The sequence below is a fragment of the Aquila chrysaetos genome, chromosome 12 (genome assembly GCF_900496995.4).
Source record: "Aquila chrysaetos chrysaetos chromosome 12, bAquChr1.4, whole genome shotgun sequence".
Taxonomy (NCBI): domain Eukaryota; kingdom Metazoa; phylum Chordata; class Aves; order Accipitriformes; family Accipitridae; genus Aquila; species Aquila chrysaetos.
The window spans coordinates 9,183,754-9,204,077 of record NC_044015.1 but is presented as its reverse complement, the minus strand read 5'-3'; the positions used below and the strand labels follow the sequence as shown (position 1 = coordinate 9,204,077).

The following is a 20,324-nucleotide window of genomic DNA, read 5'->3' as shown; positions in this document are numbered from 1 at the left end:
GCACCCGAAATGCCCCAGCGTCTAGCAGTAGCACAGGTGGGAGAGAGGAGGGACGAGCAGAGAATCATAGAATTGTAGAATAGTTTGGGTTGGAAGGGACCTTTAAAGGTTATCTAGTCCAACCACCCCTGCAATGAGCAGGGACATCTTCAGCACCTCTCCTGTCTCCGTGCCCAACAGCTAAAACATTCCCAAATTCAGATACGCCATTTTCAGACCCATCTAGGAAAGAGCTCTGGGCTGTGAGGTCCCGCATAAGGAACTGAAACGCACCCGAGTGAGACCAGACATGGGCTGGATGTCCTGATGGTGCATCACCTCCATCTCTGCCTACCGTTCCACACAGCTACCTCTGCTTGGACCCACCACGGCGTGCCGACCACTGCTGGGGCCTGGGCTCCGGGGGGACTCACGGGGCTGGAGGAACTGGAGATGCAGCCCCTTTTACCCATGATTAGCAAGGGCTGGAAAAATAAACCTAACGCCTTAGTGAGTGCTTAATTAACAAGTTGCCCTGATAAGACTCAAACAGCAGTCACCGACTGAGGACAGGGAGCTCACCGCGGGACAGGGGAAACGTCTGTGCTGGGGTGGACTGACCTTGTACAAGCAGCGGTGGCTGACCGGTCTCCCCCGGAGCACTGCTGCGGGAGGCTGACGAAACCCCCCAAGGCAGGGAGGCGGTAGCTGCTCGCCCGATAAGTGAGCAAACATTGCACGCTCCGCAGCAGGCCCATGCTCCCTTTGAAGATGCTGCCAGGGTCAAGGGTAGCTGAGGGCTGGTGATCAGAGGACTTTCGGAGGCAGAGCGGATTACCTGGGCTGCAGAGAAGGGCAATTTAGGAAAGCAAATTAATAAATAAAAAAGTGCAGAGGCACATGCAAAGAAAAAAAGCTCCCTCCCCTTGCAGCTCGACTGCAATACGTGCCCATGACGCATTTAGGGGAAGAGGGGCCTTGGACTGCAGCAGCCCAGAAAGCCTTGTGCAACCCCCTCCGGGCTGCTCGCACCTCCCTCTCCACCCCTTTTTCAGCCACCTTGGTGCCGGTTGCTGTGTCCAATGCCCACCTTGCCCACCCCTCGCAAGAAACCGTGGCATCGCTGCGTGCCCCGGCAGCCCCCTTCCCTGGCACCCCCCCGGGCAGGGCTCTTTGCAGAAGGGGCATCGCAGCTGCCAGCTCGGGGGCCAGTCTGGCAGCAACCCCGGCAGGCAGCACCTACCTCTCGCCGGCTCTGCCCTGCACACGTGCAGACCTTGCGCAGAGGCCGAGCGTCTTCAGCGAGCAGGGGCCGCCACCAAGAAGCACGTGCTCGCCTTCAAAAGCAACCAGGGGAAGCTGGAAAATGAGAACGTCAGGGGCAGGCGGGATTTGAGACCTAGAAATTGCTTGGCTCGGTTTGCTCTGTACAAGGGTGGAGAATATCCTAGGGAGTGCTCAGCACATGCCTTTCCCTGCAGTTGGAAATTGGTCACAGTGTGCATTGGCAGGGTTGTTTTTGTTGGGGTTTTTTTTTGCCTTTTTTTATTAGCGCTGTTCATGCTGCTAAACACACTCCCAGCTAGGTCAGGGCTGTGTTAGCTGTGGCTGGCAGATTAATTTCAGCCTAATACACTTCACAGCTCCATAAGTGAGAGTGCAGAAATCCTCAAAGCGCTGCCCAAGTGGATTCAATGGTAGGATCCGGGCCCAACATTGTAAATTATGAAGGGTAACTGCAAAGTGCTGTTGTCCGTGTCCCTTCCTTATGGCTGAATTAGGTCGCGTCCTGCCACAACACATGCTTAACCTGGACTGGTGAAGTCAACAGACCCAGACACTCGTATAAGGTTACACAAGTGATTTTGCTTTAGCTGGAGAAGAGGCATGCAAATGCAGAATGTGCTGCAGGGCTGCCAGGTGTAACGGGTCAGAGCCCAGCCTTCACGGTCAGTCCCAAGCAAGGAAACTATGGACAGATGGCAATAGACTCAAAAATACTTCTAATTAATGTAAGGAAATACCAGAGATGTCCTCGCTGAGCAAACAAATCTTACACACCCAGGAGACCGAGCATGAAAAATCACATATAAAAAAAATAATCCTAATACGTTCAAGAAAGAAATTAGTATTTAAAGCTGAACTGCCATACCTGAGACCTCAGACAATTCCAGTTTTAAGGTGCTGTGGGCCCAAAAGGATCACACCCATTGCTGACAGTCTTTGAGGTGTCCTAAACTATTTATATGAGAACAGGCTGGGGCTGTATGGGGGGGGAAAAAACCAATCTTCCCCCAAAAGCTCACTCTGGGCATATAATACTCATACTAGAGGGAGAGCAGGTTTGTGCATCAAGGTGCTTGCACCGCTCCCTCATGCTGGAGCTTCCCACCTTGCAGATGCTGTAGACCATCACCTGAGACCAAAAGCAATGCTGAGGTGTTCAGGGTCGCTGTGGGTCAGTAAGTACCGACTGCAGCTGGGGGGAGGAAAACACCCTCCCCACAGCACCAAAAGGGGCAGGTTGGGCTGCATGGGGAGGCTGCGAGCAGCCAGCGACGACAGGCGGCAAGGCTGACCCCGCAGTCTGGCAGCCTTGGACTTCGCCGCCACAGCGAGCCGTGCCAGTTTACGTTGGGCAAGGATAAGAAACCCTGCCCCGTCCCCTCTGCCACCCCGGGAGTGTGAGGCTCTGCCGCTGGCAGAGGTGGCCTCGGGTCTGCTGAGGGTGAGCTGCTCCCTGTGTGGGGGGACAGAGGACGTGGGTAATTCGGGCTCAGACAGAGGGCGAGCAAAGCCCTTCTGACGTGTTTGGTGTTGCAACCCTGCCCTTATCTTTGTACAGAGTCCAGGCACTGCGTTCCTCTCGGAGCCCCCTTCTAAATCTGGGCTGTGCTCATGTATCCGCCTATTTTTTTAAGCCTCTTTTTTTTTTCTTAATAGCCACACAGCTCACGTGAGCTCCTTTTACAAGGAGCCATTGCAGCAAGACGAAGAGGGCAGACATGCCCATGCATGCACCGAGCAAACCCTGGGAAGCTGCAGCCGGGCTGAGCGGAGCTCCATTCTGCCAGACCTCTTGGGGTCTCCTTTTGGGGAGAGACTCCAGGGAAATGGCCCTGTGCACTCCCACAGTAACCGTGTTGGCCTGTTCCTACTCACAACCTTGGTCCTTTCTCAGCAGAAACTGGCACAGTCCCCCTGGGGTCAGTCCAGAGCCAGACGGGCACCAGCGGCGCTACATCAGTCTCTGAGGAGCTCACTGGGCATCTGGTCAGTTGCCAACTGGAAAATATATTTTTTTGACAGTTGCAACCTTTCCCTGAGGACTTTTGCGTCTTTCATGTGTGAGACAGCCACCACGCCAGCTCATCCCTAACCCCTTGTCTCATCTCTTGGGCTTAGCAGCATAAATCCTTATGAATTTGTGATCGGAGCTACTCATCCCCATAACTCCTTCCCGCAGCTCTGCCTGACACCACTAGGACAAGCAGATGTTCTGTGGCTCATGGCTGCTCCTTCCCCATGTCAGTTTGGGTTTTGGCATAGTGACCAGCAGATATGCCCGGGCTGTGACCAAAAGAAGGTGCGTGTGCATCCCCAAGGGGCTGCGCTTGGCCCCGTCCCGGAGCCATCGCCGCAGCGGCCAACGCAGAGCAGGGACTGCCAAGCCATCCCGCAGCAGGGCATAAGCCAGTCCTTGCCCCCGCCGCCCAAAAGCAAAGCATCACCCAAAGGACAACGTCCCTTCGTTGTCACCACGAGGACGTGCATCCCATGCGTACCACGAGGATGCGCGCAGCACCCGCTGCCGTTAAACCCAACAGCTTCGACCATTTGAACTAATGCAGCGTGGCCGGTGCCTTGCAGCGTGGCAGGACGTGACCTCCCCAGGGCACACACTTACGCACGGACGGTTCAGCCGTGACCTCTAACACGCTTTCACGAGTCTCTGTCGCGTCCCCCCTGGCCTGGCGTAGCACCGGTTACCCCGCTTGCGCAGGGCAGCACGGTGATGCCCGAAGAAACGCCCTCACTCGCTCAGGGTGACGGAGCGAACCGGTGCCGGTAGCCCAGGACCATCACCCTGGGGTCGCCAGCACCAGCCCCGCCATTAATTAGGAGTCGTCCCCGTGCTCCTGGCGGCCGCGGAGCCCCCAGCCCACGGCTGAGGCGCTGAGCCCTGTTGCCGCTGGGGACAGCTTCCCATTCCTGATTTGACAGCGCCACCTCGCGAGGTGACCCCGCTCCGGGGACGCCGTGGGGTGCGGGCAGCTGCCCTGCCCCGCCGCTGCTCTGCGCAGAGGTGGCTCCGGGCTGGCTGCGCACCAGGGTATGTGCGTTTTAACCTGCCCACGCAGGTGACAGTAACAGGGACCACGGCCACAGAAGGGGACGCGACGCTCAACGCAACTGCGTGTTGGTGATGGCCGGAACGAGAAAGCTCAGGGCTTCTTAGAAACACAAGGTTGGCAGAGTCTATCCTGCGGTTCCCCTCTTAGGCAAGCACGGAAGAGATGTCCAGTGCAGGAGAGGTCACAAAACCTCTGCTCCACGCTCTCCACAGGCCACGAAACCCTTTCCACTCCCACCGACAGCACAGAGCTACAGACGAGCAGACCCACTTCTCTGCTACAGGGCACATGAGAGACCCCAGGCATGACGGTGCCCAAAACCTGGAGGGCACTAGCAGTCCTGCCAGGTCTGACACCACGGCATTATGGTCAGGGGGATCAAATACCCACCTGGGGAGCAGATTCCCCCTCCTGCCAGGGAAACAGGTTACTGCTGCAAGAGAGAGATGTGGTTCCTTCTTTCTTTCTCCTCTTCCCACTGGAGGGTCTCCAAGACTGGGTCTCAGCCCCAGATCTGATGAAGCAGGACAGCTAGTAAGAAATCTGCGGTTGCTCTGTCTGGGGCAGATGTAGCAGAGATGTTTCTCCTGTGAAATTTCCGTCACCACCTGAGCAGATGTGCTGACAGCAACCGCACACGGTGCCGAGGTGCTACCAAGAACCTAGTTCGAAGGCAAGAAGTTTGCCCAAGTGGGGCGAGGGGAAGGGTTTCATTTCAGGACTGCCCAAGTGCGCTTGCAGGGCTGGTGATTAGAAAAGTGACATTTCCCTGAAGGACAGCAAAGAGGGAGGTGCTGAGAGCCCTGCAGTGCCCAAGAGCCCTGCAGCCCCCCCAAGGAGTCGCCGGGACAAACGTGTCACAGGCAGCGTGGCACTCCAGAACACATCCCCGGGACACGGCAACATGACGGCCACTGGTGAGTTACTTTTGCTGGAGGCTTCAGCCCCTCCAAGCACACCCCAAAGGGGACAGTGGGTGAAAAGCAGCGCTAGGCTTCTGAAATGTGGGTCCTCCTTGTGACACAGCTCTGCCTTCACACAAGCAGACATTTCCAAGGCCATCCACCCATCAGTTAGCTGATGCCAGCCCACCCCTTTGCATCCAGATCTTTCAGACATGAATAAAACTTCACAGGACAGTGGGAGGTGTTGGCACTAGTAGCACACTGCCTTGATGTCCTGGGTGCACGTGGTGGAGGTCTGCAGCTACTGTCACTTTACCCAGAGCCACAACCTGCTCCCAGCCTGATGGTGCCTGCTCATTTGGAGGAATTTGCTACCAGAACCTGAGCAAGAGGACTCAGAGGGCATCAGGGCAGTGGGGCTGGAGCAGCAGCACCACAGCACAGCACACGGTTCCTCTCCATGATAGCAGGGTTATGCCTGGTGTCTGGGTACAGTGGAGGAGCACAGCTTGTTCCCTCCAGCATCTCCTTTCTCTTGCCCTGCAGATGCCACCACATTTGTACTTAGCCTCCATGAACTATGTACCTTTGCTATTTAGGAAGCTGCCATTCGAACTTTCCAGCTCCTGTGTGCAGCTGAACCTGGTGCTTTCCAAACACCCTGTGCCACCCACCCAAAGCACATGGGTGCACTGGGACCCAAATTTCATGGACTGTTCCGGGTCCCAATCCTCCCACGTGTGCATTGGACAAGCCCATGCCGCACATCCTCTAGAGCTGTCCCTCTCAAAACTCATCTTTTAGTTCACCTTTATATCACACTCAGCAACACAAAGCCCAGGTAACTTTCTCTTCTCCCCCCCTGTAGCAACCATAGCCTCTACGGACATGGGGCTCCTGCTGAGAGATGATGTTTTTGTTGATTTTTTCAACACATTTCTGAATCTTCCGGTAAGTCCACTCTGCACCATAAAGCCTGGGACGTTTCTGAGCTCTTCTCAGGTGAACTTTCAGCTTCTGTGGTGTTAGAGGCCCCCAGGAAAATTGGGAATACACCACACTCAGGCTGGAAAATAGGGGAAACCTGAGGACCTCAGCTTGGAGACAGAGGTCTGAAAGGGAAGACAGTGCCCTTCTCCGTAGTGAGGACTAACTAGAACCACTGGGCTGTGGGCTCCCCTGCCACCCTCCATCTCTTTCAGCTCTCCCCTTTCCTTTTGATACAGGTTTTTGGCCAGACACCCATTTACATCAGCAGCATGGGCCAGTGGGACCTCTGGCCAGAGCTGCCAAGCCACTTGGTGAGAAAATGCCTCCTGAGAGGAGGGAGGAGGATGAGGAGGAGGGAGGAAGGGCACAGGGCAGGGGAGGGAAGGAGCTGGTTTCTCATTGCTTAGGCCACTCTCTGGCTCTCCTGTTCGTACAGCCGGGGGATTATGTCAAACCCAGGCGTCATTTTGCTTTTAAGCCCTGGGAAAAGCATAAGACATTTAAAGTCCTGGTGCAGCTTATGGGGTCCATCCAGCCCTCAGTAAACATCGATAGCTGGAGTTAAGGAGAGCATGTGTGGTGGCAGAGAAGGAAGACACGAACGTCAGCCCCTGGTGTCCTGTATTCCTCCTGCATTCACCAGGAGTGAAGTCCTGTTGATCCTCAAACTGGCTCATGACATCCCCCTTCCCCACAGGCACGAGCGCCGTTTGCGGTGCTCAGGTCCCACAGCAAAAGGGAACCTGCTCCTCTCGGCGCTGCCGGAAAGATGCCGTGCCTTCCTGTCTGGGCTCCCGCAAAGCAGGCAGGCTGCGAGGGGAGGCAGCTTTGCAGGCAGCCACACAGCACTGGGTCTCCCAGGTTTGCAAGCAGAGCTCGTGGGGATGCAGGCAGGGGCTATAGCTCAACTATTCCCCTTCTTTCTCAGCACAGGGATGGCTTGCATCGCTGTCTAGCAACAGGGAGCCTTCCCCAGCCTCCTTCCCCCGTAGCAGGGCCCGTTACTCACCCTAATCCCCAGGCAAGAGACGGCTCCTTGCTCACAGCCTAATCCTCTTCTTGGGCACGGGGGTTGCAATGCAGGAACCTGGCCCCGCGGCGTTACTGGCTTGGCTGGAAACGCACCGGCTGCCTCACTTCTGCAGATCCAGCTTGTGCCTCCACCTTGTCCTCTGCCAGAAGCTCCTGGGTTTCATTCGGTCGGGGGAAGCAGGTGAGTCATCGCGGCATGGAGGAAATCGGAGCGGCTTCGTCGCTGCAGCAGGGCTTCCTCTTGCCAGGGCTGTCACCGCCTGGTGCCTGCCCAGCGGGTCATGCCTCTGCTCCGGGTTAAAAAGGCATTGCACGTCCCATTTTTAGGCATGCCGCAGATCCCAGGGTTTCCACAGGATGAGCGGGGCTTTAGCCCACAGCTCTGTTAGTATGGGCTTGCTGCCTCTGTGGAGTTGAGCTGAAATAGCTGCTTAGCAGGGTTTACCATGTGGTTCAGGGGTGGAGCGGGGCTGGAGAGCATCCTCGGGCATAGGAAACTGGGGTCCTGGAGTTTCAGGTTTGCTGCTGTGCAGGGTGCCCAGAGCTCTCACACTGTATTGTGATACACTCCTCGTCTGATGCTGGGAAAACAGGCCTATGCCATGGTCTGTCTTACCGGCAGCAAGTCTGAATTGTGCTCAGTTTACCCCTAAAATGAGCCATGTCAGCCCAGCCAACTGCTTTGTCAGCCTGCATGTCAAGGCAAGGAAAGGCCACTGGAAGGAAAGCTATGGCAGCAGGTATGCAGATTTTAATTTCAGAAGAAATAAGCGATTCATCAAGGCTTGCTCCAGTGCCATTTTTGAATGCATTGCTGCTTCTTCTCCAGTTGGGTTGAACCTCAGACTGAAGGAGATTGAGGGCAAGCCCCAAACTCAAGCAAAAAAGATGGATGTTTGTAAAGGGAAGAGGCACGATAACTGGGCACGCTATCACCGACGTGAGCTGATTGTCCTTGCAAACACCACACGTGCATCCCACAACCTGTCTGAAACTCCCATTTCAGTGCGATTTGCTGGTCTCCTGGCTCACAGCACCGCTGCCCTCTGGCAGCCTCTGTGGGCTGGTGGGGTCTGGAGGGCTTTCTTGGGGACCACTCCTGCATGCAACCCCTAATGCCATGCTCTGCACTCTCTCTGACAGCAAAACTGCTGAACTGGCAAAGTGCTGACTGGTGGCTGTTGGAGAAGTGCATCAGCGGGAGCCAGGGCATGTGGAACTTTCGGGCCTTCATCCAAGGAACAGCAGGTGGGCATGGGGTGCTCTGCAGCCCTTTCTCGGCCAGCTGTGGGCAAGCTACCTGGCAGGACACCGGCACAGGAGCTGAGGGCATGGGTAAGCACTGGTGGGATGGGAGACACTGTGACCCCAGACAGAGCTTTGGAAGATGAGCCAGCAGCAGAGCCCCAGCATGGGTGCTGCATGCCAGGTCAATGCATAACCCGGCTCTTCTCTACACTGTTCCCTCAGTTCATCCAGGTGATCTTTCCTCCTTTCTTTTTTTTTTTTTTAAACACAGGCTACTTTGCTCATCAGTGGAGCTTTTGGGGACTCCCTCCAACTCCCATCCCTTATCTGATCCATAGGGGAAGAACTGACCAACTTCTGGCTCACCACCGAAAGGCTCCTGGGGCTTGACGAGTCAGACGCGAGGCAGAGGGACCTCTACATGTCCTTGCTCCACAAGCTGAAAGCCACTCACCTGCGTGAAGGCTCCAGCGTCGTCACTCTGTGCAGGACCATCGTTGGTAAGAAATATGGGAGTTGGAGACGAGCACTGCCCTTCCAGAAACGTGGCCTTTCCAGGACGCTCCCAGGGAGATGGGATACCATCACCAGCTTTGTTTGGCTGGGCAACAGTCTGCACGGAGCCATCTCCCCATCGTAATCCCCTGTATCCTTTTCAGGGTTGCTGCCAAAAGCCAGGCACATTCAGCCCATCAGCACCAGGAGGGACATCCTAAGCAAGATGCAGGAACGGGCCCTCTTTATGATTCAGAGTTACTGGCTCCCTAAATTCTTCATCCACTGCAAGAAGGGCATGGAGGAAGAGAAATCATGCTGGCCTCTGCTGCAGGAATATCAGGAGCGTTTATTACGGGCCAACTCACAGGAACCCTCAGGCTTTTCAGAGAATCTCTTCACGATGCATATTAAAAGGAGCCAGGGTTTGTCAGGGCCCTACTGCAGCAAGAAGGCCAAAGCGGAGATCTGGGCTCTGGTCAAGGAGGGAAGAGACACCCAAGAAATGAAGATGCCCAGTTTTCAGGTGCAACGAGAAAGGCAGCCGGGGCCAGCTGGGAGCACAAAGGAATCACGTCCAGATAAGGATGCTTTGGGATTGATTACTCAGCATTCAGAGCATCCTGCAAACACTGCCTTTCAAGGCAAAGGAGGAGCAGCCTCTCCCAAAAGACCTAGACCCCGTGCAGAGCGGGTCCTTAATCTGGAAGACCTCTGTGAAGAGAAAGTCCTCTCTAACTTGCATTCTTCTGCACCCCTTGTCCATCTGCCATCCCTGAAAAATCCGGTCAAGACCCTCAGTTTCCTTCCCTGGGCCCTTAGTGCTGACACCTGTGCAGGTCAGCCCTTCAGGGACTTCTTGAAGTGCCAGGACCGGCCTGTGGAGACTCATCTCCTGGACCTGTGGCATGACCTGGAGGAATTTCTGCCCGTGGTGCTGGACCCCAGCAGAGAAAACTGTTTCCTCCTGCGTCATATGATCGGGAAGAATATATGCAAGACCTACCTGGAGGAGGGCACCATCCAGCAGCTTCCCTTGGAGACCAGGACTCTCAGGAGCTTGCGGAACCATCTGTTGTCTGGAGAATTCTCCTCCTGGATATTCAGAGCCCAGAAGGAGATTTGCAAGGTACAGAGCAGTGATGGCAGTGGTCAGGCTGGGAGGCACAGCTGGCATTGGCACCCCTGGGCTGTCATGAGGGCTGTGGGCATGTTTGAGAATTGAGGTATTTGGAAAATGAAGTTGAAAAAAGGCTAGGAAGGGAAAAACTGACAGTCGCAAGCCACCTTGCACTGGACCCAGTGACCGAGACGCGCCAGGCCAGTGGAGAGGAGCATCCTCACTGGTTTGCTGGGCAGCGGAGCAGAGGTGAGCAGTCATTTAGCAGCTGGTGACCTCAGTTGTTAGGTGCACACGCCAAGGGATGGCAGGGCAGTGGCCATCCTTTTGCGTCCGAGTTGCTGGTTCCAGCACAACATGAGTAAAACACATTTACAACCCAAGCCCTTCTGGGCAGCCACTGAGCAGCCCAATGGACCAACCTGGGTGTACAGCTCCTGGCAGAGCTGTCCTGGGCATCTCAGCAAGCTGTAACCTGCCCACGGTGTCACAGCTGCAACCTCAGGGTACAGCAGGGCTGGGGGGTGCCAGCTGCTGCTGGAGCACCGGCTGAGGACAACCCACCTTTGTTCCTCCTCAGGTGCTCTGCAGCTGCTATGAAGAATTTCTGGCTGATGATGACAAGACGTTCCTCCAGTCTATGGTAAAAGGGACGCATGGGGGACACGGGCATCCTCGTGGGGCGCACAGGCAACAGTGGGGATGTGAAAAGTTGGAGAAAGGGAGGGAGGGGAAGCCTAGCATTAGCTGCAGCAGTCCAGCCTCCCACTCTGTCCCCCAGCCAACGCAGCCACAGGGTGATATGGCAGAGCCGGCCCTGCTCCAGCTGCCCGGAGCAACAATCCTCAGCTCCTCCACTGCGGCATCCTGTAAGTCAGCAGCACTGCAGGCATGCCCTGCAAGAGCTCCCCTGAGAGGGGCCATGACCCGGCCCAAAAGCAGGGAGAAACTTAAATGCAGTCTTTCAGGGTAGGCGGGGGTGAGACCAGCAGCAGGCAGTGCACCAGCAGCAGGCACTGCCTCATGGGCAAAACACTTCTGGGAATTAACTCCCCCTTTTTTCCTTGCCCACAGTGAATACTGCTATTAATGTGACTCATGTGCAGACACACATGCATATGTCCCTGTCCCAGCACGAGTGCCTGGCCAGCACACTGGGGGAAGAGGGCATGCAGCCTTTTAGCCTATGATTCAACCACGCTCAAGTTTTCCACATATTTTTTCCACTGTGTAAAGGGATGATTTAAGAAAGCAGAGTCACACAAGCACTGATCTTCCCAGACTATCATCGCTCCTGGCAGCAGAAATCCCACTAATACCTCCCGTTTATTAACACCCTAATTGCTAGCCTTATACCTGGAAACCTCCTCGCAGACAGAAACCTCCGAGCATCCCACCTGCTTAGGTCCCTGCACAACTTATGCAGGCAATTTTGCTCACTGCAGACGGTGTCCTTCAAACCAACAGTTAGGCTTTTCCTCAAACTGCAATGTAAAATCAGCAGCTGATCCTGGAAATGGTAAGGAGAGGCTGTCAGTGCTAGTGCCCCCAAAGACCTGGCTCACAGAGATGCCAGTGTCTCAGTCAGTGAGAGCTGAGCATTTTGGAAAAGTTGGCTGGCAGCTCCTGACCCGCATTCATTAAATGCTCTTGATTGTAAGTTAATTAGCTGCCCAGGTTTTTAAGTATCTCTTGACAAGGAAATTACCCCTCAGAGCACAGACCTGGTCTGGGAGTGCAATTAGCACTTCAGCAGGTGTCGAGGCCATGCTCTCTGTGGGCACCATCCCCTAAGCCAAACTCCTCCCGGGTCTCGCTGCACTGATGTCAGGGGAACTGCTCCGGGACTTAACAGGGTTATTTTTGGTGCTTGCTCTCAGCAGCACGTATCTCGGTCAGAAACCAGCTACTCTGATCCTGCTGGTTGGCGAGTCGTGCAAATTTCTCGCCCCTGGGGAGGGCTAAAACCTGTGGGAGGGTCTCGGTGGGGGGTGAGGGAGGCACTCCCAGGGCAGCAGCCAGAGCCAGCCCCAGGGATAGCAGCCAACCGAAAAGGCACACGAGGTTACCTGTCTGCCAGGGACACCTTCGGGGTTGTTTTCAGCCCTCCTGGGTGGATGTTGACCTCTTCAGGAAAGCTGCTGCCTTTGCTGGCAAGCCGCTGTCTGGACTACCCAGGGGACCTGCTGCATGTCGCCGGTACATCCCAGCTGCAGGCAGATGTGAGCCAGCTTTAAGCAGCTGCACGGGTAGGTTTAAGGTCTATGCTGAGCTTCATGCTCACGTAGATTTCTTCCAGGTGGTTTAAAGTTAAAGCAGAGATCTAACTTGGGTAGGTTTGTACTCTAAGGCACAGTAAAACATGCAGCTAGCCTATCGGGCATAGTGCTGGAGCAGCTCCTAAGCTGGGGTACGTGCTCTGTGCAATCACCCTCTGCTCTTCTTGCTGTAGTCTCTGCAGAGTGATGTCCTGATGCCCAAGATGCAAGGCCATGCTGTCGGGAAAGATGAATGTTTCCTCCTGTCCCAGCGGATAAACAAATCCTTGAAGCTGAGCCAGGCCTTGCATGGCACAAGGAACTTGGAAGGTCTCTCCTCCAAGCACTGGCGATTAATTGCCACTCGGGACCTCCAGAAAGGGGGCTCCATCCAGGCAGAGGTGGAATCTCTCCTGTGCAGGACCGGTAAGTGGAGGCTCTGAATTTCTGCCAGGGCTCATGTTGATAAAGCATGCTTTGTGCATCTGTGGTGACCACTGCCCCTCATCAAGGCTTTAGTGCATTGCTGTATTGTTGACAGCACGTGGACGTCATGGAGTGGGTTGGGACAGGGTATCTGGGAGCCATGAGCTGTAATCCAAGCTTTGGCAGTGACCTATGGGCCAAATTCCCTCCTGCCAGTACTAGAGGCACCAGATGCTGCATCCCTGCACTGGCCTGGGTCACCAGACTTTGCTGCAGCAAAGTCACTGAAACCCAAAGCTAGCAACAGCCACTGTCACCCCCCTTCCACATCATGACCTTCTCCTGTGGACACCGGGACTGCCTATGCTGGTGTAACACCTCAGATTTTTCTTCTCACATGATCTTTTGAGAGTGACATCAAGTTTCTGGGCACCTGCCAGTGCACTGAGAATGACAGCAGTCACCTGTAGCAACCCTTAGGTAACTTGTGGGGCCTTGGTCATACCCGAGAAATGCAGTGTCACGGGTAGATCATTGGAACAGGACAGAGAAGGGGAAAGGAAAGGTGGGTAGCAGTCACAGTACAGCACTCGGAGCAAGTGCTGAAGGGCTGTCATAGCCAGGAAGAATGAACATGGGATCTGTCCTGGCTTCTCTGTCTGATGCAGACTCCCAGAAGATGACATCAAATGTGCTTGCTGTTCAGAAACCCTTGCTGGCTGTGGATAGCCCAAGCAAGGAAAATGAGCTTCTGTGTCTCAAAAGCCCATCACTTGGTGAGTCCAGTCTGAGCAGGCTAGAAGCAGTGGGGGTGGGCGGGCTTCCAACCTTCATGCCCTTGAAGGTGCTCCAGCATACCCTTAGGGGACTGGACAAGCAGGGATCTTCCTTGCTTGCATGCCATCATCCAGTAGAACATCTCCAGAAGAAGAGAGAGGCCTAGCCACCTCTGAAAGGCGTATGTTTTGGGGTGTTAATCCAGCCAGGGAAGGTGGGAGTGGGAGAGTTTCTCTGAAGCAGATGCCAAGGAGGCCAAATCACACAGAGTTCCCACAGCACCCCAGTGTCTCCTGAGCTGGGCTCACCATGCAGACATCAGCATGGTGGCTCTGGGGACAGCTTGGGTTTCTTTAGGTTCCTTTGCCCTGAGGACACCTGTGAGCAGGCTCTGGCTGTCACCTAAGAAAGGGGCCAACCCTGTTCTATCCCCACAGCTGTTGAACCCGAGAACAGAAAGAAGACGACTGTTCCTGTGAGAAAAACGAAATCAAGCACGACAAAGTCCACCACTGTTACGGTAGAGAAGCCGTCTAGAAGACCCAGGTCTGGCACCCTGCAGCACAGGGCTTTGCTGTTTTTTGCTACTTCCACTCTTTCAGGAAGCAGATTTTTCCCAGTGCTTCCCTGTAGTACCACTGCTCCCTGCTTCATCGTCGGGCCCTCTCAGATGTAGGCATGGGTGGCCTGTGGGTCTGAACTGTAGAGTTACCAGGGAAAGGAAAAAAATGCTTTAACATGCCCCCAACCCCATAGTTCAGATTTACTCCTCACATCTTGTGCATGTCTCATGCACTTCATCCTCAATCACACCCTGGCATGCCATCTGTACTGCAGCTGGGCAGCTCTCAGATTCCCAGAAAAATCACTTAAAGTCAACCTGTGACCACACTTAGATCTCTGCACTCACTGACCGTGTGAATGTCCATGTGGCTCATGTCTCACCTCCTGGGAATACTCCAGACGCGAGTCCTCGCAGCTCCACATTGGGATATAAATGGTAACCAAGACACAAGTCCCGAGTGAGGGCAGCATTTATTGTTTATTGTGAAAGTCAGTCTCAGGAGCCACACTTAAACAAAGAAAATAGTTGACCCAGTCCACTGGTCCTCAGATAAGGGCTTGCTAACCTCATAAATGACCCCAAATCCCAGCCCACTCCCAGCTCTGGTTTTCCAATGCTCTGCTGATTTTTTTCAATGTAGCTGTCCTCTGCCTTTACATCTATCAATAATGTCCTGATCTACCAGTTGCAAGTGGCAAGGTTTTTCCACTCCAGAACACCCTCTCCATGGCCAAACGCATGAAGCCCTCTGCCATCCAGTGGCAAACTATTGTTTATTCTCAGCAAGTGCCAGAGGGGAGAGCATTACCTCCTTCTCCCACCAGTCCTTCCAGGTGCCCCATCCTTACCTGCCTCCCTCCCCTGGTCTCTGCAGGGCTGCCCAGTCCATTTGCAGGTTCTGAGGTCTCCATCACAGACCCAAAGTCGTGCCTTCTCCTTGACTCCCTGGGTGAAGCCTCCTCTTCAGGCTGAGACCAGTTCCTTTGGATACATAGCAGCAAAACTGTTGGGCAGGTACACCTATGGCAGAAAAGAAACAGCTTGTCAGGAGAATCCCCCCTGGATTCCCACTGGCTCAGTGGATGATGATCTTAAAGGTCTTTTCCAATCTAAATGATTCTATGCGCAAGACAGACAAGGGAGGCTGTGCTCCACCTACCTTTACTGGCCCATCTGCTTCACGGATCCCACACACCACTCATCCACACATTTCTAACTCTTCTTCAGGTGTCTCTCTCTCATTGGAGAAGCAAACACCGAGGTCCTGGCTATTTTCCAGGTCACTGGTGGCACAGAGATCATATCCCCTGGTGTCTCCTCCTCTACAGGCACTTCATGAAAGTACTGCACAACCCTGCCCACCTGCAGTTCTTCAAGCAGTTCCTCAAGGAGCGCAACGCAGATGAACCACTGTGTTTCTGGATGGCTGTGGAGAGGCTAGTTGCAGAGACCAACCCCAAGACGAAGAGCTTCCTCATTAACAGCATTATCAGAAATTATTTCCATGCCGAAATCCCAGCTGGTAGGACCTTCCCAACCTGCACTTTACCTTTACTCTATTCATGATGTAAGCCTCTTTTCCCTGAGCTGGGTGCTGCTTGCAGATTTTATATCCTCTTGCAGGGACCTGCCAATTCTCCTTTCCCATCCAGTGGAGCATTTATTTGCTGAGGTGTTCCACCGCCGCTTATATTTCTAGGAAGGTGGTCTACTTCTTTGGCAGGATCTACGGACCAAGACCTGCAACATGCAATTCCTGCAGTGGCAGAAATAGCTTTTCCCTATCTTGTCTTCTTTAGATGCTCTTAGAGTCACAGCTTCACTCCCAAAGTACACAATCAGCACAGTATAGAGAGCAAAAGGGATGAGACAGCCAAATTCAGCAAACAGAAGACAGGGCAGGCAGACATGGGACAGGGTGCCACGTGCAGATGTGAGGGTAGGAAGAGATGTCGTGGTGGTTCGGGGGTGGCTGGCAGGGGCACGCAGTGACTGCACTTCTCTTCCAGAGGAACAGCTGGATTGCCACACTTCTATCATCAAAGAAATAAATGAGGCTGAAACAGTCAGCCCCTTGATGTTGATGACAGCACAGATCTTTGTCCAGAAAGCAATGGAAAAACGATGGTGAGCACCTGGGTCAAGCTGGTTCTTTAAGCCCAGTGGTTATGCAAGCACATCGTTCCCAACATGCATCCCATCCCAAGGTGACAGGCAGCAACTGCTACAAACCTATTTCCCTATGAACTACCAGCTGGTGCATCAAAATCCCAGGCAGACCCTCACCCCAGCAAAAGTGCTGTTGCAGCTGCTGATACATTTACCTGTGCAAGGCTGGCAGGTCCCACGGGGACCAAATCACTGCTGGGCTTGCAGGGTGCTGGACTGGAGGAGGAAACGTGCTGCAGATAAGCAGGACAGACCCTCCCAAGCCTGCTACATGCAAGAACAGAGCCCAGGGGAGGGGATCCAGGCCCCTGTCCCATTCTCCAACCTCCTCCAGGAGCAGAAGTCCAGTGGGACCCCAAACCCCAGGGCTATCCCTGTCAGCTGCTCCCCCCACTTAGCTACCCTCCCACCAAACCACTCCTCATGAGTCTGGCTGCCCTTGATGCTCTCTCTCTCTCTCTGATCTCCCATCTGGCAGGTTTAAAGAGTACCAGGACCTGTTCCCCCCGAGCGATACACATAAGTCTAACCTTTGTTTGCAGCACGGGATGAGGAACTTCATAACAGACAAGCTGGTAAGGAAAGACCCTCTCTGCTGGCAGGCTGGGGATATTGTCCAGGCAAGAAAGAGAGGAGATGGTGCAGGTCAAGTGGTGCTCATGTAAATGGGGTGAGAGGGTCAGACTTGGAGAGTTGCAAAAATGGAGCTGATAGGTAAAGCCTCACTCCTAACGGCTCTGGAGTCCTGCTGCATACAGGCTCCACCAGATTTGGTCAGGACTGGCCAAGTGATTCACACTATCACCTATGGCCACCAGTGAAACTAAGAAATACTGGAAAGCAAAGATGATGGCTGGGTCACAAATCCCATTGCCAAGGCTGGGCTCTGGTTGTCCAGCTCACAGTGGTAGGTCCAAACGGGAGGGCTCTGTCTGGGAGCAAGCCCTATCACTGCAGCCACTGGCTGAAGTGAGCTGTGCCATGTGTCCGCAGCGGTGGGCCTGGTATGCCATTCACGACGTGGTCAAGAGCATCTGCAAGTTCCGGAGAGAGATGGGCAATGACAAATGCCGTGCGGAGTTTGAGGACTTTCTCCGTCGGGAACTAGGAAATGAGGAGGAAAGTATGGCTAGACTCCTGCCACCCTCTCTCCTCCCTCCCCAAGACAGTCCTGGGTTTAGGCAGAGAAGTAAATGGGGGAAACCTGTGGCTCATCTCCCATCCCCGTATGATGACCTACTTTTCTCTGCTGGAGGCATATAAAGAGCCAGAAGAGCGGGTATCTCAGGATGCCAGATATTGCTGTGCAGAAATCTGTGCACTTAGGCGCTGGAGTCAGGAGATGAGGTCCAGAATTTTGCACAGGCAACTTGCGCACATACACATTCATGCAACATCTGGTTTTCTGGTGCGGGTGCCCCATGATGCTGTTGCATCCTCAAGCAATAATGTATATGCAAGTTTGCAACTCTTCCACGAAAAACAGGAGGCACTAAATGAAGCTAAGGTGACACAGGCCAAAAAATAAACAAAAGGAAATTGTTTTCTATGCAACGGGGAGCTGGCCTACAGAGTGCTTTGCCAAAGGATGTCGATCCTGAAAGTTTACACACAGGTTCGAGTGGAGGCTGGAAAAGCAGTTAGAAAAGGAATCTACTGAAATTGCTAAATACATAGAAACCCTATCTAGATCAAGAAGTCCCTGGAAATGAAAATTATGAAAGCTGGAGAATATTGTATATGGGGGAAGTAACACAGATTTTTACCTTTCCTTCTCCCTAGTTATCTTCTTGTGGCCTCTATCAGAGACAGGATAACAGCTAGACAGACCAGCAGACTTTTGATCTAATGTACTGTGGCCATCCCCTATGAAAACAATGAACATAAGCACTCCATGGGTGCAAAGAGGAGGATGGATGGAGGTTACTAAGCTAGAGGGAAGGCTGCACACTGGATGGGTCTGAATTCCCTGGAAAGCCTGGCTGCCGGAAGGCTGTAGGCCACGTAGGTAGAATGACCCTCAGCAAATTACTTGCATGCCGGTAAAGCAAGCACAGGTGAGGAGAAGGAGCAGCGTATAGCTCAGCATCAGATGCCCAGCTGGCCTCAAACCCAGTGCTGGGAGAAGCAGGACACAACAGCTCCTCCCCTCTTTCAGACTTGCCCATCAGCTCGATGCAGAGCAGCAGCACCGTGAGCACTTGCCGCTCCCACACGGCCTCTACCAGCACCCCACCAGACAAGGAGGTAGTACTAGTGAAACGCCACCTGTTTAACAGCCAGCTCATTACTGTCAACTTCCTCGTCGATGACCTCCGGTTTTATCTGGAGATCGACAAGTAAGTTCCCTTTCCACCGGGTGCTCAGGTACCACCAGTCTCCCTTGGCTCTGGCCCAAACCCATCCAGCAGGTAGTGCCCATCTCTCAGCAGCAGATAAAGCCTGGTCCATGGATTCATTAGCATATCCTAAGGTCTGTGGTGCCACCCCTAAACTCCTATTAGCACCTCTGTGCAAGGCTGGTATCCGGCTGTCATAGGACACAACCAAAGTCTCACCCCGTAGCTGTCTACATCTAATCTACTCATGGAGCCCCCAAAAGCCTCCATTTCAACCAGAAGTCCCCTGGCTCAGGGTTCCTGTTTGGGTATCCTGGAAGTACTTTTGGTTTGATAGTCCCAAGCAATCTAACATTTTGCCTACACCTTTCTTGACGTGCCTGTTGTGGCATTTCTCCATTGACTTTGTCCAGTTCCCTGACAAACCAGTAAGGGCAAGCCCTGGCCAACGGGCAACAGCCCTGCAGTCAGCACACCCCCACACGCACAAGACCAGGTTTTGGTTCCCCTCTTTTCCTGAAGAAGGGCAAACATCACATCCCCCAGGTGAACGTTGGGACCACAAGGGTGGTAGAAGAGGGAACTGGCTTTTCACCCCTCCTGTTTCACTGTCCCACACCTTGTGGATTGCTTTTTCTGGCCCAGTAAATACAAAGCTAAGCAAGAACAAAACTACTTAGCCTAGCAGTCAAGAGCACTTGTCTCAGAGCAAGACCCCACATGCCTTTGCAGGTTTTCCAGGCTGGCTGATTCAGTTGAAGCTCTGGCAGCCCGCAACATGCAGTCAGAAAAGGAAGTTGCTTTTCTCAAAAGGAAAGTCACCATCATCAGCAAACTCTTCCTGAACTCTGATATTCCCCCCAAACTGCGGGTAAGATCCTGGGACCCACCCAGGAAGGCTGAAGGCTGCTGTCTGCTCATTGCTCAAGACCATTGCATCGCAGCTGCAAGCGGTTGTGGGGAAAGGGGAACCAGGCAGAGGTCTGCATCTGCTCTAGCAAAACATGCTCTGAAGCTTCAGAGTGTGCTCTGGAGCTTGGGACCTCCACTTGGGCTGCATGGGATGGATCCACCACCAGACCCACGCTAGCACTTGACCGGGATAATTTGAGGACCAGTGTGTGGACAAGGAGATGGTGAAATCCCCTACCTGCTGGAGAAGCGCCAGGGCTGAAGCACCAGGATGAGTGCTGCACGCCACCAATTCAGTCCTTTCACTCTCCAGAGGTCAATGTCACCACCATCACCTCCCCACTGCGCCCACCTCTTCCCCTTGCAGTAGCCATGGCTCTGCCTATCTTCCCTTTGGAAAGCACAGCACAGTGCTTTCCACAGAAATCCAGGGGGGATCCTGCCCTTGTATCTGGGACAGTCAGCCAGGATGTAACTAGTATTTCTTCTTAGAGACTGCTGAAATGCAAGGTGGGGTCAGGGAGAGAATCGTGCCTCTAGGGCCCATCAGGAGCACCACAAACTGCTTTGGTTAAGCAAGGTCTCTTCTGTGGCCAGGTAAACATCTCTGAAGAAGAGAGAGATTTAATCTGGAGTTTATCTTCCAAGGGGCTACTGAACCGTGTCCTCTACCACAGGGCCAAGGTCATCATCTTCCCCATCCTGATGCACTTCTGGAGAAGGTACCTATACCCTCTCTGCCAAGGTGGGGGAG

At 53.9% G+C, this 20,324-nt stretch overlaps 2 protein-coding genes across 4 annotated transcripts in view; one reads left to right on the top strand and one right to left on the bottom strand.

Moving 5' to 3' along the window:
* The first annotated feature begins 5,005 nt into the window (after window positions 1–5,005).
* The window catches only part of RGSL1 (regulator of G protein signaling like 1), a 21,205-nt gene continuing 5,886 nt past the window's right edge, over window positions 5,006–20,324 (top strand). Inside the window, exons 1-18 of one of the 3 annotated variants that reach the window (XM_041127637.1) lie at window positions 5,006–5,251; window positions 6,108–6,190; window positions 6,466–6,540; window positions 7,313–7,442; window positions 8,405–8,509; window positions 8,848–9,009; window positions 9,169–10,133; window positions 10,705–10,767; window positions 12,577–12,808; window positions 13,477–13,584; window positions 14,023–14,131; window positions 15,479–15,672; window positions 16,160–16,277; window positions 16,798–16,894; window positions 17,313–17,442; window positions 18,478–18,658; window positions 19,391–19,529; window positions 20,168–20,292. In XM_041127637.1, coding sequence (XP_040983571.1) covers window positions 5,239–5,251; window positions 6,108–6,190; window positions 6,466–6,540; window positions 7,313–7,442; window positions 8,405–8,509; window positions 8,848–9,009; window positions 9,169–10,133; window positions 10,705–10,767; window positions 12,577–12,808; window positions 13,477–13,584; window positions 14,023–14,131; window positions 15,479–15,672; window positions 16,160–16,277; window positions 16,798–16,894; window positions 17,313–17,442; window positions 18,478–18,658; window positions 19,391–19,529; window positions 20,168–20,292 — 3,029 coding nt within the window. In that variant the 5' untranslated portion in view covers window positions 5,006–5,238. Of the gene's footprint in view, window positions 5,252–6,107; window positions 6,191–6,465; window positions 6,541–7,312; window positions 7,443–8,404; window positions 8,597–8,780; window positions 9,010–9,168; window positions 10,134–10,704; window positions 10,768–12,576; window positions 12,809–13,476; window positions 13,585–14,022; window positions 14,132–15,478; window positions 15,673–16,159; window positions 16,278–16,797; window positions 16,895–17,312; window positions 17,443–18,477; window positions 18,659–19,390; window positions 19,530–20,167; window positions 20,293–20,324 lie in introns of those variants that run through there. The other 2 variants (XM_041127639.1, XM_041127638.1) reach the window with 2 other exon arrangements.
* Window positions 9,051–20,324, bottom strand: part of RNASEL (ribonuclease L) — a 25,931-nt gene continuing 14,657 nt past the window's right edge. Inside the window, exon 9 of the transcript XR_003925920.2 lies at window positions 9,051–9,071. The gene's annotated coding sequence lies outside the window, so the exon portion shown is untranslated. The remainder of the gene's footprint in view (window positions 9,072–20,324) is intronic.